The sequence below is a fragment of the Colius striatus genome, chromosome 2 (assembly GCF_028858725.1).
Source record: "Colius striatus isolate bColStr4 chromosome 2, bColStr4.1.hap1, whole genome shotgun sequence".
Classification (NCBI taxonomy): domain Eukaryota; kingdom Metazoa; phylum Chordata; class Aves; order Coliiformes; family Coliidae; genus Colius; species Colius striatus.
The window spans coordinates 65,696,307-65,710,973 of record NC_084760.1 but is presented as its reverse complement, the minus strand read 5'-3'; the positions used below and the strand labels follow the sequence as shown (position 1 = coordinate 65,710,973).

Sequence of the window (14,667 nt, the reverse complement as noted above, 5' to 3'; positions counted from 1 at the left end):
TTAGGAAGAAAGAGAGGTGCTGATCTGGTTAAGCAGAGCTGAAAACCCCCATCTCTTTGGGGAAAGAAGTTTTGCTGAATCGTCTGCACCTGGAGTGGTACCACTGGGACTTCTTCCCCCAGCACCTTTGTGGAAGGGGAAGGACATCCTGAGGGGTTTAAGAAGAACCCAAGCCTTGCCCAGCAGCACAAAGGGCTGAGGGCTGGCCAGCCCCTGCTCTCCCAACAGCAGGTTTTGGTAACATACCCCTCACCTGAGGGTTATCTCCTTTCCTCCAGGCAAGTCACACTGTCAGCTTCTTACTCCCCAGCCTGTGAGTCAGGGCAGGCAGCCAGGCCTCAGGGTGCTGCAGGCAGACACTTTCTTGGTAAGGATCAAGCAATCACCCAGCTGGGGTGATTCTGGAGAACTCTGGATCTTCCTGCTGGTGTTAACTTTTCAGCCTGGGTTCCTGGCTTTATCAAACCACAGCTTAAGACCCTCAAGTTCACCTTTGTTGAAGCAGCTGAACGGTGCTTCCACCATCTGCTGCTGCTCGTGCTCATCAGGCCTGAATTACCACTCTCCATCTCCCATCCCCATCTTCTCCCCAGTGGAATGAACAGAAATGGCATTTGGGGAACCTTTTGTCTTCGCAGGGACTTAAAAAAGGTCTCTAGAAGCCCTGCTTTTGCTGAAGCCAAGCTGCACTACCCAGACTGCAGTCCTGGCTCAGAGCTTGCCTGGCTCTGGGCTGTGCCCATCACCTGGAACCCCTTCACCTTTTTTCTTCTTCATGTAGTCCTGTTAGAAAGCAATTTCTCTCCCTGGTGACGGTCCAAGCTCTAGGAAGCATCCCTCATGTTGTCTTTCCCTGCTTGCCTTGCATTTTCTAGGTGATCTGGGAGAAACCTTAACTGAAACGACTGGAAACAGTCACAAGAGGAAACATCTCCCTGTGCTTTTCATTCCCTCCCAACAACCCCAGAAACGGTCACAAACAGCCTTGGGAGCTGGTGGTTTGGCCCACTGACTCTGTGATGTGGACAAGCCTGAAGCATTATAGCTCTGAAGGTGAAGAGTTGCTGCCAGCCCTACAGTGCAGGGCTGTTCTTCCAGAGATACCAGTGCAACACCTCAGGACTTGCTGTGAGGGTCCTAAAAGCAGCCAAAGCCTCAGAGATTGGCTGAAACAGTGGGGCCACACCAGGACATAGCCCAAAATGCCACCTCAGGCTTCTCAGCCCTCAAAGGCCTGGCACTTTGTACCCAAGTCCATGATCTGAGGGCTCTCAGGTTGTGGGAAGTGCTCTTCCACCTTCCAGGTCTGTTGGCCTTTCCCCTTTGCAGGGGCTCCTGCTCCCTTTTCTAACCAAAGAAGGAAATTCCAGGCAGGAGACCAGTGCAGAGTCACCTGGGCTGGGTATCTCTCCTCCCAGATGCCTGCAGTCTGGAGGCACCTCTTATCTGGTGGATCTTGGCTGGGAGTTCCCTTTGTTTGTCAGCCACCACCACTCCTGCTGTGTTAGGCTGGCTTCCTTATCTCAAGCTGGACTTTGGACAGAAACTAGTGCTGCAAGACACCTCAGCAAGGAGGAACTGTTTATGAGGATCATGACCCATTTGGGCAAGCTCAGAGTCAACTGAGACACAGGCTAAAAGCACCAGCAGCAACCGTGCCCGTTTGCTTCTCTCAAAGCAAACTCTGGTTCTCTTTGCAGGACAAAAACCTTGTGCTTCCAACCCTGTGACCCATGTGGGTGCCAACCTAGAGCAAGCACTCAATGCCTGCCTTTAATTAAAGGTTTTAACCACTCAGCATGGCCAGAGAAGGAGGGCACACACTCTCTTAGGTAATGGACCATCATTTCCATGGCCCTGCAGAGAAACCAGGACAGCAGTGCTCAGCTTGACAGTTCAGCTCTCTGTCCCTGCCCAAGAGCTACAGAGGAAGGGGCAGCCTCCCTGCACCTCTGGCCAAGAGCTCAGAGGAAGGGGGAGCCTGTCCCTGCACCTCTGGCCAAGAGCTCAGAGGAAGGGGGAGCCTGTCCCTGCACCTCTGGCCAAGAGCTCAGAGGAAGGGGGAGCCTGTCCCTGCACCTCTGGCCAAGAGCTCAGAGGAAGCGGCAGGCTGTAACTGTCTGGGCCAGCCAGAGAAAACAGCACAAAGTAACTGACAGGTGGTCCGTTTCTCCTGCTCATAGTACAAATGTGTTTCCCATGAAGCTCCCCACCCCAAGGAAACGTGGGCCCAAAGCCTAAAAGGCAGAGCCCAGGTGCTGTTGGGGAGCTGGGGCCTGCAGCAGGCTAGCAGTGGCTCAACTGGGACAGGAGTGCAGGGTCAAGGAGGGCAGCACACTTCAGAGACAGGTGAAGCTGCTTTCCCCCTGAACTGCTCCTTGCCCTAAACCAGCTCGTTCCTGCCCCCTCCCTCCCTCCTTTCTCCCCTGCAGAGCAGCACAGGGCAGAGCGGCTCCCCGAGGGCCCCAGCAGCAGCACCAGCCCCGCTGCAGGAGGGTTGAGCCCGAGGCTGGAGAGGAATCAGTCACTGACCCAGGGGAGGGGAAACCCCATTTATTTAGGCTATTTGAATTTGGCACACACAGAACATAGCACATGAACGCACTGGAGGCTAAGGGTGGTGGGGTTTGGTTGGGGTTTCTTTTTTGTTCTCTTTTTCTCTACAGACATACAGGAAAAAACTCTGCAACTCCCATGTACACATTACACAAAGGAAAACAGCTTTAATCAACCACTGGTGAAACATGGAAGCTTTTAAGATCTCTGTAGCTGGCACAGGAATGTTTCTCTACTCCCTCCCCCCTCCCCCATACAAAAGGCATTTCAGGTCAAACTTTCTAGTAGGTGATATTTCCATGCATTTCTACAGAATTAAAGAAGCTAACAGACAAAAAAGCCCAGATCAAGCCGTATTAGTCAGGCTGATTGGTTCTACTAAGTTAAATCAATAGTAATTATGGAGAAATGGACCAAGTGACCAAAGGCTGGGGCTGAGAACACCACTTTGGTTTTATTTAAGGTGTGGTTCTTTCTCATTGTACTACTCGTAACTGGAGAGCTCTAAGAATCTGCATTGTCAAAGCCTCAGAAGCATCCCATCCACTAGTGTGTATTAGACTAAGCTAGTTCTAAAAATCAAACTACATCAACAGAAGAAGCATTTTTGTATAGAACCACTCAGGCTGGAAGAGCCCTCGAGACATTTTGTAACAAGAAATTTGAACCTACAGAACAAGTGAACCTTTAAATATTATTATTACTGCACTGTGAAGTCACAAGAGAATGGATTAGGGCTGTTTCTCCAGAAAACTCTTATTTCACTTCAGAATTAGCCTTTATCAGTGTAGCTCTGCAACTGCAAGCACAAAGAATTTAACCCAGTTTTGGTGCCAACAGGTTGCTTTAGCCTAAACTTTAACTACAGGTTTTTAAGCTTTGTATTAAAACAATTGCAGGGGGGGGGGGGAAAGGTTTTTTTTGAGTTTGGCAATTTGGCCAGTAGCCTCAAAAAGACTGATTGAATTTTGCTTGTTACAATTTAGAGAAAGCAGGAAGAGGAAGCAGATTGTTCTCACCTCCCCTCCTTTCATCCCAGGATACACTGCTGCACTGGACCAATATTTTTGGAGACCTCTAGTGTTAATCCATCAGGGACAGTATTGGGCTGGACAACCAATGCAAATATTAATACACCAAGATAAATCCTTAGATTTGATTTATTTAGGGTCATTTGTACATAATGAACTACATTTCCAAAATCTACTTGATTCTACAAGACAGCTTCCCTACAGTTAGTGAAACCCTTGCCTAGAATGGTTGCTTTACATAACTGATATATTAAAACATGGAATGCTTGTAGAGTTGTGGCACTGTATGACATCTACACAGGACTTCCTTCAAAAGCTACAACTAGGGAGCCTCCTAGCTTCTCAGCAATGCAAGCTCGGTTGAGGTCCTCTGGCCCATTTGCTTGGCATTCATGCTTTATGCCTAAAAAAAGAGGCAAAACACTCAATAATGCAGTATCTCAACATGCTGGTCATCAATCAACCAAACACACACACACTGGGTAGTAATATTAGAAGAGGTGAGCTGGTCACTCCAGCAGGTAAGTTCTGCCTTAGCTTAGGAGCTGGGATGGTTTTCCCCTGATATGTTGCAGGAGATGTCTGGCTACACACCAAGTAGAAATATAAGGAAGAAAGTCTGCACTAGATCAGCCCTCAGACTGTTAGCCTTTTCATTGCAGCCTATCAATCTCTGGTTTCTAGTGCCACCCTGGATATGGCAGGGGAGGGAGCAACATGCAGGCACACTAAGATGGCTGACTTGGATCCTGCTGGCTCTGGGGAGGTGGGTGAAAGGATCAGTGAGAACCCAAGATGCAGAGACTGCAAAGGCTTTGCTGGTTTAAGCAATCAACAGTGGTCTCTTTTCTCAGGAGGGTGAGGAACCCAACCCCAGTCTGTCTTATGCAGAGAAAAGCAGAATTGCTTCAAGATCTCCCCTTTTGCGACTTCCACGTGTGCAGCACACAAGTGCCAGGCTGGGCAGCTCCAAGACACTGCTGAATTATCCCGTGAAGGCTGGCACTGCTGCACAAGGAGACCGTCAGTCTTGCACACTGCAAGATTTTGGTCCAGCACAGCATGAGGAACTGAAGGGAGGGGAGAGGGGGAAGTGACATTTGGCTACAAGCCCCCACAATGACTGACTTAGCCTGAAACTCCCAAATGCTGCAGCAAGGTGTTTACTCCTTGGTTAATGGTGCCTGACAAGCTGAACAGAACTCTGCTTCTCCAACACCTTTGGAAATGAGTAATCATCAGCACAGCTCTAAAGCAAGTACATTGTTAATTACTGCTACTGCAGTGTGGGGGAGTTTATGAGATGGTGTATCTCAACAGACACAGGGCTGAAAGGCCTCTGCCACACAGGTAGCTCTGCACAAAACCCAGCTCCACAGTATGAACCTAATGGTTTCCAGCCTGCAGAGGTGCCGCTCTGTGCAGTGTAGCTAGAGTAGCACAGGCTGCAATGCCTCCTCTTGTGCTAAGCACAGCTCTAGTCTCTAAAATTCAGAGAGTCAGACAGTGTAAGCTTTAGCTAGAGCTCACCTTAGCTCTGTTACTAGCATGTCAGAAAAACAACTCCAAAGCAAAGTGCCAAGGGTTAAGCCTCGCTTTGCAAGCATTGTACGGGCACGTGCCTGAGCACTGGCTGTTTTTACGCACCTTGGAACTTCTTTTTGATTGCATCCTTGGAGCTTGCGTAGATCATCTTACTTTTGAGAGGTGCTTGTTCTGGTGCCCTAGTTGGGACACACCAAAAAGAATGCAATTAGTGACACTGACCATCCAGCAGAGACGAAAACAGTACCCCACTGAGTGAAACGTCTCCTGCCTCAGAACACAGCCATCAGGCTGTCTGGCTCACTTGGAGCCTGAGTGATACAAACAGCTCGGAGACCTCACCCACAAGTGCCTGGAGTGAGTTGGGGAAGAAGGCTTACCACAAGAAAAACATCAGCTCTTCTTTTTTGGACTCCTTGGTCTCGAAGCTGGCGTCATACAAGGCATAACGGCAATCCTTCTCGGGCAGCATCTGCACAAAGTGCTTGAAAGGGTCGGTCACCGTCACGCCCACGTCTCCCACCAGAATCTCTTTGCCTTCTTCCACGATAATGCACTTTTTGTCTGGACTGAGGCAGAAGATGACAGCCTTCTTCCTCTTCTTCACCTCCTCGGGCGTGGAGCACTTGCGCACTTTCATGTCGTAGAAGATACGGCACACCTCATCGGCAACTTGCACTCCGGATGCCTGCAAGGACAAAGCAAAGGCCTTTAGGGCAAACAATGCCAAGTTTTCGCAACTACATTGCTGCACTGCCTTAAATCTGAGGCTGGAAGACGACTGATACTGGCAAGAGTGACCAGTGGTCTGAGGGTCTCGTCAGAAAAGGCTGCAGGCTCTCTCTTTCTAGGCCAAGTAAGGAATCCCAAGTCTCATTGCTGCCCACAGCCAGCTGCCAAACCCAAACCAGCCCAAAGAAGGCATGACCCTATCTACGCAAGACCAGTGTTTTAGGGCAGTTTTACACGCATGTCCACCCCTTATCCTCTTTGAGATTCAGTTGTGGCAGGTGCCTGGCATTACAGCAGCTTAGTTTTGTTACCCATTTCAGGCTGGCTGGACAAGCAAGCCCAGGAGAACCCGCTGTTCCAAGTCTCCCAGCCATTTGTAGCATTCTTACTAGCAGCAGCTTTGGGAACAGAGGTGGCCAAATTCCACACTCATCACATGGATTTGGTTTAGAGGTCAAGAGACATGGTGGGGCAGCGGAACCACAGTGGTGCGGATGGCTCAACTAGCCAACTTTCAGAAGTGGCTCTGAATTCAGTGTTTTAGAGGGAGAACTTGCAAGCCTATTATCTAATTCCCACCAGTTTTTAAAGCAAGCTGCCCCCCCTCCATGAAGTCTGAGAGGAAATTCTAGTTAGTTAGTGGTATCCCCCTGTGCTAGCTGTAATAGGTATAGATGCAGCATCACACATCTAATGTTAAAGGGAGCTGCATAGAATAAAAGAGGACAAGACCTATCAAGAACGACATGAGGCTGAACTGCATTTTCAGTCTGCTGCTTTTTTGGGAATGAGGGAAGAATAAAGGAGCTGACAAGGTAGAGGCATTTGTATCTCAGTTTTGTTCTCAGGGTGCAGTGAAGTTGGAGAGCTTAGAAGGAGCTCTGCAATAGTGACTACTGCAAATATGAGAAGCCAAACTGGCCAGCAGACACTGCTAGAAGGACATCATAGCCAGAGCAGTAAAGACTAAATTAAAGCCAGTCCACCACTCATCTAGCTGCACAAAACACTGCATGCCACATAAACAGTGAGATTCCTTTCTAATACTGCTCCTTTCCCCTGTTGGTTTTCAGTCTTCCAAATTCAAATGACGTTATCCTCAGGTATGGCAATTCATATCTCAGAAGGAAAATGACCCTCCTCCTCCCTCTGTGTAAACTGCCACACGGCACTGTTAAAAGCACAGTCAGCAGTACTAATCAGCCAGGGAGAGCATCATGTGAGACACATCAACTGAAAAAGACTAAAGGTTGAAAAAGACTAAAGGTGCTCCACAGATTTATTTTGTGGGGAACGCTGTACCTCGTCAGAGTGGAAGTGTTCTGAAGAAACAGCAGAGTTCAGCTGCAAAACCAGGCAGATGAGTGGTGAAGGGGAACTGCTGGTACCATCCTTCAAACAGGCTGTCCTTGAGAGATGATTACTCACTGGCCAACTAATTACATGTTTGTTCTTTTCCAAAGCCTTGACCAATGCCTACCATGCAAGACCTCAGATAAGCCCAGATTCTCCTTCTACCAACACAACCCCCTCTGTAACTTCTAGTAACTGGCACAGCTTTGCTAACCCAGCAAAGTGACACAGTTGGTAGAATACTATAACCATGAAGTTTGGCATCTAGGTATCTGCCAAAGGCTGGTCATGCAAAATCAAGGCAGTCTCATGCAGCAGTCAGTCTGAAACAGAAATTTTTGCCTAGCCTTGAGAACACTGATCTTCAGGGGTTTGCTGAAACACAAGGGGACCTCCCTCAAGATTTACAATGCACAGCTTATCTATTAGGGGTAATCTATCCAGAATCCCTTGGTTCACTCTGAGAAGGGAGAAGAGGGAGTATGCATATCTCCAACAAGGCAAGGAAAGTAAGTGGAACAAGCCTGTTCCAGGATGAATTTGAGCAGGAGTGCAAACATCAACTCAAAGTGACTCATTCCTATGTCACCTCCTCCATTTGGAGGCAGTGCACTTTGTCAGTGTGTGACTGAGAACTAATGATGAATAAAGGTCTTTCTCCTCATGTCCTTGTGGCTGGTGTAGGCAAGAGCTCTCTGGGAAGACTCTAAATAATACAAGGTTACCCTAATAAAGCAAACAGTGCAGCAACTACAACTCATTCACTAACGACAAATCCACAGCCAACAGGACAACCTTTTCCTTGTTTGACTCTGAGGTTTGTCTTCCGACTCAGCAGGTGACATAAAAGACTCAAGATACTAAGTAGAAAATGCTCAGAAAGCCTGAACTAGCACGGGAATGAGCCTAGTAAGCACGTAATTGGTTCATGTCACCTAGCTCCACCTTAGCAAATTCTAGGCCTTTGCTCCAAGACCACAACTAATTCCCCTCTACCAGATCCTGCTGTCAACAAGTTAACTTTGAAAGAAGAGGCTAATGCTCATCAGAAAGCCAGAGGCAAGCAGCAGCAGCAGCGACAGAGCTGCACATCGATGCAAATTGTGCAGTCCAGAGCATGTGTTTGTGCTACTGCACAGCCAGAAACATGTATCCAAGTTGTTTCCTTATAAAGAAGCTGAGCACTGCTGGCAAGTCAGCTCAGATTCCAAAAATGTTGAGAGTATTTAGTCTGGAAATTCAAAATTCACTGTTAAAATGCAGCTGAGAACTGGGACTGACTAGAAGCTAAAGAGACATTAGCAAGAACTGGATTTTTCAGCTTTCCAAAGCAAAAAGCTGTTAGTAGCTGGTGCTACTCCTTTTCAGAGCTGCTTCACAACCCCTGGATTCATCACAAGGGCTGACATTAGCAGCCATTATGTTGCTGGGGACAATGCAGATTTGTTCCATCTGACAAAACCCTATAGCTGTGTCACAGTATGGGTTGAAATGAATCCATAAACTCCCAGTGCAGCCAACTGCTTCCAAAAAGAATATGTACTTTTGTAACTGTAGGACTCCTTCTTCAATCCTTGGCTTGTAACAGCCATGACTGGCATGGTATACATACCTAAAAAGGTAAAAAACCCACCCTAACCCTAGGCAGCTTTTGTTGTGAGGTGGTTGCAACCACTCTGTGCAGGGCAGCAACAGGATGGCTGTTAAGAGCACTGGAACAAGGAGAAATGCCAGTCACAAATACATGTCCTCAATCGGTATTTTAACCATGTCTGTGCTGAATGGTCCAGAAGAGCAGTTGGTGGCAAGCCTTCATCCTGCTAGTAATGACACCATAAATGTTTATTTGTTTATCTGAATTGTCTCTCTTTGGCCTAGTTAACTTTAAATCCTCTACTCTGAGGATTCAGTACAGCATCTTCATTGTTATTTTGTGCATTCTGGCTTGGATGCTGCAGGGCTATAACAGCTAGCCTGGTTCTGTTCCTTTTTCAGTGTGAAAGCAGCTGTCCAACTGGGACTGGTATATGGTGGCTGTTCATTCAGCAGTACATGCTGCAGGTACTTGTAAGATACACAACCATCAGCCAGTGGTATTTTGTTGTAGGGGACAGATCAACCTTTTAACAGAGGCAACACCAACTTAAAACCATTGTTGGGACATAACTGCAGAGAAAAGACTAAAATCAAGTAGGCAGCTCGTTTCTAAAGCAGGACCTCACCTGCATAGGGCTTGATGGCCTCACTGAAACAAGGCAGCAGCAAGGAGACAAGCCACCTCATTATCAGCTGGGAAAACAATGCCAGTACAGGGAGCTTGCAGGGAAGTATTCAGATAAGAATGTAGTGAGCTTGTTTCTCTGAGGGAATCAGCAAAACCGAGTTAGTGCAAATACTGGGAGAGAACTATTGCAAAGTCTGGTGGGCAGTGTTGCCTCTTACATTACCCTGGAGCACTTAAAGCAGCATCCCCATTCTATTTTCATATAGGCTGCTGTAGGCACATGAGGTAATGGTTGCATTAAATGCCTCGTCAGCACACGCTGCAGTAACACAGCAGCTCTTATTCCCTACACAAAGCCCTCCTTCCTGCCTCAAGTGCAAAGCACTGCACGAGGCTTGTGAGAGCAGAACGCTGTCCCTACACAGTACAGCTCAAAGAGAGAGCCTTCTGTCTAGCAGGCTTCCAACTGCAAGCGCTGTCCCCAGCTGCCTCCACTAACAGCTTCCAACATTTCACCTCCATCACCAAGTGCTCTACAACTGAAATTTAGGGGAGGACTGAAGAATAAGCCAAAGCTTTCTCAAGAAAATCTCCATACACGGAAAGCCATTTCAGGAGTGCCAGATGCCTGATAAACTGGATTTGTAGAGAGCCTGCACTGAAACATGAATTTAATACAATGCCTTTCCTTTTTTGCTAGGAAGCACTGTGGGTTTTTCCTTCCTGTGATCAGAACTCAAGAGCCCTCCACCAGCAGTGCTTCTGCAGGCATTATCTACAGAGACATTTTCAGAACCAGTTCTCCTTTTGTTTGGGAACCACACACACGCATTGCATACACCAGCACGGACTGTCTGCAGCTACTCAAGTGGAAACCTGCTTCTTAGGAAAGCAGAATCATACTTTTTTCCCCCCCCAGAATTTGACACCAAGAACTTACTGAAGCACACCTCAATTGCAAAGGCAGATTTGAGAACACTGTGCTCCTATGTTTGCTAGTCGCACTATCGCCATATATTTGGTTCTCAGTTTCTTCAGCAAACACCTTGTTTTCCCTACGCTTGGCATACCATTCCTATCTACCTTTGAAATCCCTTGCCACCACCAGAACTGCCCATGTAACCATGTGGCATTTCCATCTGACTCAGTAATGTGTCATAGTACATCTCCGCAACAAATCTTTTCCTCCATTAAAACCTATTACCATCTGACTGTTCTGGGACAGCAGCCTTCACCAAGCTGCCCTTTACATGGCCACACAATACCCTGGGACATCAGCAGCAACAAGACCCTGGAGGGAAAACTGAACCAAGGCAGTTGTGAGAGCAGCTAGCAGAAATAGAGAGTCACAGTCTGTTGGCTGCAGCCAGGCTAAGTTTTTGGCAAATCAGGCCTCTGAAAAGGTGTCAGTTATGGCTGATGAACCGACCGAAAACGTAGGTGGTTGAAAATACAAGGATCTTAAATACTGATTTGCTTTTCATCTGTTATTTGGTCAGTCAAGAAGACCCATCTGATATTACCACCCCCACTTTACTGAGCAGGAAAGGAGGCAAGGCACAGAGTGATTAGTTTAACTTCACCCCAGCGACACCCCAGTCACAACAGGCCTTGTCCTCTGCTACCTACAGCCAACCAGCCAGACACCTCCATTCACACCAGGCAGCCCTATGCATCTCCAAATCCAGAGGTTCAATTCAGATCTGCAGCATGACAGGAAACAGTATAACTAACTGCCTTATTACTACTGTTGTGTAAGAGGCCATTATTTGCACACCATAAACCACGAAGAAGCACGGTTATTTGCATATCACTTGTAGGCAGATCTTGCCAGCTAGGCTCAACTTTTTTATTTTGCATTGTATTGTCTCTTTTTTTGGAGGGGAAGGTGTGTGTGGGGGGGAATCCAAACTCTACTTTTTTTTCCCCCCAGTAATAAGAAAGGTTATTTACCAGGCTCTTCTCGACATTGGCCAATGCTAGGACGAGAGGCAATGGGTATAAGCTGGAATATAAGAGGTTCCAAAGAAATACAAGGAAGAGTTTCTTCACTGTTCAGGTGAGGGAGCACTGGAACAGACTGTCCCAGATGGGTTGTTGAATCTCCTTCTCTGGAGACATTCAAAACACACCTGGATGAGTTCCTGTTTGACCTACTCTAGGTGGTCCTGCTCTAGCATTGGGATTGGATGATCTTTTGAGGTCCCTTCCAACCCTTAAGATTCTGTGACTCTGTGACTAGAAGAGTAAGAAAGCAATTATATATATTTAAAAAAAAAAAAAACAAAACAGAAGTCTTCCCTGAATTCCTGGAGGTCATTTCCTCAGCTTTCAGCCAAAAAAGAAACCATCACATTCTCTGAGCTACCATGAAGTTCACTCTTGAGTCAATTATCAAGGTAGGTAGAACAAGCAATACCCACAAAAGGCAATCCCAGCAACACTACTGAAAAACAGGAACTGTTGGTAGCCAGCAGCAGGGCAGAAGTTTTGAGTAGTACTCATTCCTGTGTCGAAACGGGTGTTTTTACAGTAATGTGAGTGTAAGCTGCTACACAACAGGACTCCTGCAGGAAGGCAAAGCTTCTCAGAAACACACTTGTCCCAGAAATCACATATTATGAGCCCAAGTGACTATAAAAATTTTCTTGTGGCCCTTCAGGCACCCAAGGCAACCTCACGCTTCAGCCTCACCCTTAAGGACAGGCTTTGAAGGGTCACTCTGGGCATCCCAGATACCTGTTAGCAAGGTCTCCTTCCTGGGGATCACTGTGATTACTGAACAGTCAGGCAAGAGAAAGGCTCTGAAGAGCTTTACATGCAAGCTGTAGCTGTCTGCAGGCTCCCTCCCGTGTGAGATCACTTAGGTCAGCCCTTGCTCCCAGCAGGAGTCTCTTGATAGTGATATTCTGACAAGGCAAGTGGGAACACGCCAGACACCCACACTACCAATTGTCATGAGGCTGTCATCTTGTACGTGAGGCATATGTACCTTGTAATTACACAGATTTGGGAATAGTATTGACTAACAACCAAGAAAAATAATTTGCACGGTCCTCCAAAGACCATGGGCTCATTTAATCCAGCAGCAAAGAAACTGAACCTTGTGGCAAGGCACAAAAGCAGACAACCCAATGCTCTTTTCATACCAAATGATGCCCTCCTGCTGGCATTACTGTACTTTGCCAGAAGGCCTACGCTCTTTGCCCAAAAGCAAATTCATTTGCAGCGAGTAGAAAGCATCTTAAAGCCAACCCAGATCCTGTTCCAAAAAGGAGACTGCTATGAGAAATACTAGTTTTGACTGACTGGTGAATTCTCTGGTTCTGAAGCAAGAGGAAGCTTGACACACTGAGTAGTCACTCTAAACTAGGTTTGCGTACTGCAGAGGTGGTAGCTAGCTTGTTCAGACAAGCCTATTTTAAATAAGAGCTGCAAGTCTTTTATCAGCTTCATCTGCAACTCCCATTAGCTCTGCTCCATGCTGTAGACCAGCCATAGATGCTTCGACTTGGGTGTTATAGGAAGTGGGGAGATTAGTAGCATGTTCTGTCTGCGAGGTCTACACAGAATAAAACTTTACTGGGTATACCACATGTCCAGGAAACTAATGATAAATACCATAGGAAGGCCTCAATTTATAAACCCAAATAACCTAGGCAAGTGCATCAAAACTCACAAATGCTTGTTGCTGAACAACTGTTGGTTGCAAAACCAAGACAGCAGTTAAAACTAGATAAGTAAATAATTCAAGCTAATTTATCAGCCTCAATAGCCTAAGTTAAACGAGGCTGCAAGCTTTTAGCATAGGCAATAGAAAATGAAGCACAACAGCCATTTGGTCTATTCTGTCTCATGAAAGGAGTTTCTCTGGCATTTCTTTGAAAGGTGGAGAAAATGGGGAAGTCAATGTGCACATTTAATATATTTTTATGTCTCCTCCATTTCCAGTGTTATGTCTTAGATAAAATGCTTCCAGCAGTCTATCTTCTCCGTGCAGAGAAGCAAGAAAAACCTTCCAAGCCCTTGCAGCAAGTGTCTTAAAATTTAAGCTCCTTCGAGTGGCTGCTGCAAACATTTGTTTGTTGCGAGCAACGTTTCTCCTCCCGACAGCTTTGCTTCCCCTCCTTTTGTCTCGCTACCAGGACTGCTGCCTCCAGCCAGGCCTGACGAAGGGCGGCCTGGTCCCGGGAGGCTGCGCACCGGGGCCGCGGCTGGCAGGAGAGGATGGGTGCTCGCCTCTGCGGCTTCGCTCCGTCGAGAAGCCACGGCCGCCGTTTTTCTAGGCCAGGCCCGAAACCCCTCGGCTGTGGGGGAAGATGGCTCCCGCGCCGGGGCCGGCCGTGGGGGCGGATGCGGCTGAGGCCGCGCTTCCTGCCGAGTGGGGCAGCGGCCCGGCCCGGCCCCGGGGGTGTGTGTGGGGGTTCCACCGCCGCCCCCCGCGCCCCTTCTGACGGGCAGAGATCCGCTCTCGGCGCGGCCCTCCGCGTTGGGGGTGGGGGGGGGGGAAGTGATCCGCCGCCGCCCCCCACCCCCTCCCGGCCGCGCCCTGCGGCACGGGGAGGGGCCGCGCATCGCCCCGTGGCGGTCGCCGCCGTCCTGTGTCGTGTGTGTGTGTCGTCCCCCCCACCCCCCACGGCCATTCCGGCCTCACAGCCCCCTCCCCCACCCCCCGGGCGGAATGGACGCGCCTGCTCCCACTGTCTGTGTGCGGCACGGAACGCACCATCGCCTCATGGGGGAGGACGAAGGGGAGAGGGCAGTTCCATCGTTTCAAGAGGGGGGAGTAACCTACCGCCGCCTCATGGCGGGATGGAGGCGGGGGGGGGGGGGCGGGGGAAGAGCAGAAGAACGGGGATCCACCACCTCAAGAGTAAAGGCGAAGCGAAAGGACCGGGTGGAGGGAAGGAGAAGGAACGAGAGACAGGATACCATCGTGGTGCCGGGCACAGCGGCGCCGCAGGCCGGGATGCGGCGGACAGGCGGGCGGTACCAACCTCCCGTCTTTCCCCAGGGATGAAGGCGGGGGGTGAGGGGGAAAAAGTGTAACGGCCCGCGCCCCCGACGGCGCCTGGCTGCCTACCATGGTGTCGGCGAGGCGAGGCGCGGCGCGTCGGGCGGCAGAGCGCGGTGCGGCAGCGGCTGCTCCTCTCGGCGGATGCTGGGCGCGGCGCGGGCTCCGGCAGCAGGAAGGGAAGCGGCGAAGGCGCGAGCCAGGCGGAAACG

At 48.9% G+C, this 14,667-nt stretch overlaps 1 protein-coding gene across 1 annotated transcript; it reads right to left on the bottom strand.

The window, feature by feature from the left end:
• Positions 1-2,532: 2,532 nt before the first annotated feature.
• On the bottom strand, positions 2,533-14,642 carry DSTN (destrin, actin depolymerizing factor). The gene is made up of 4 exons (XM_061990875.1): positions 14,525-14,642; positions 5,513-5,820; positions 5,235-5,311; positions 2,533-3,990 (listed from the first exon to the last, which is right to left on the bottom strand). Exons 1-4 carry the CDS (start codon positions 14,525-14,527, stop codon positions 3,881-3,883), a joined length of 498 nt encoding a protein of 165 aa, XP_061846859.1. The 5' UTR covers positions 14,528-14,642; the 3' UTR covers positions 2,533-3,880.
• Between the last annotated feature and the right edge of the window lie 25 nt (positions 14,643-14,667).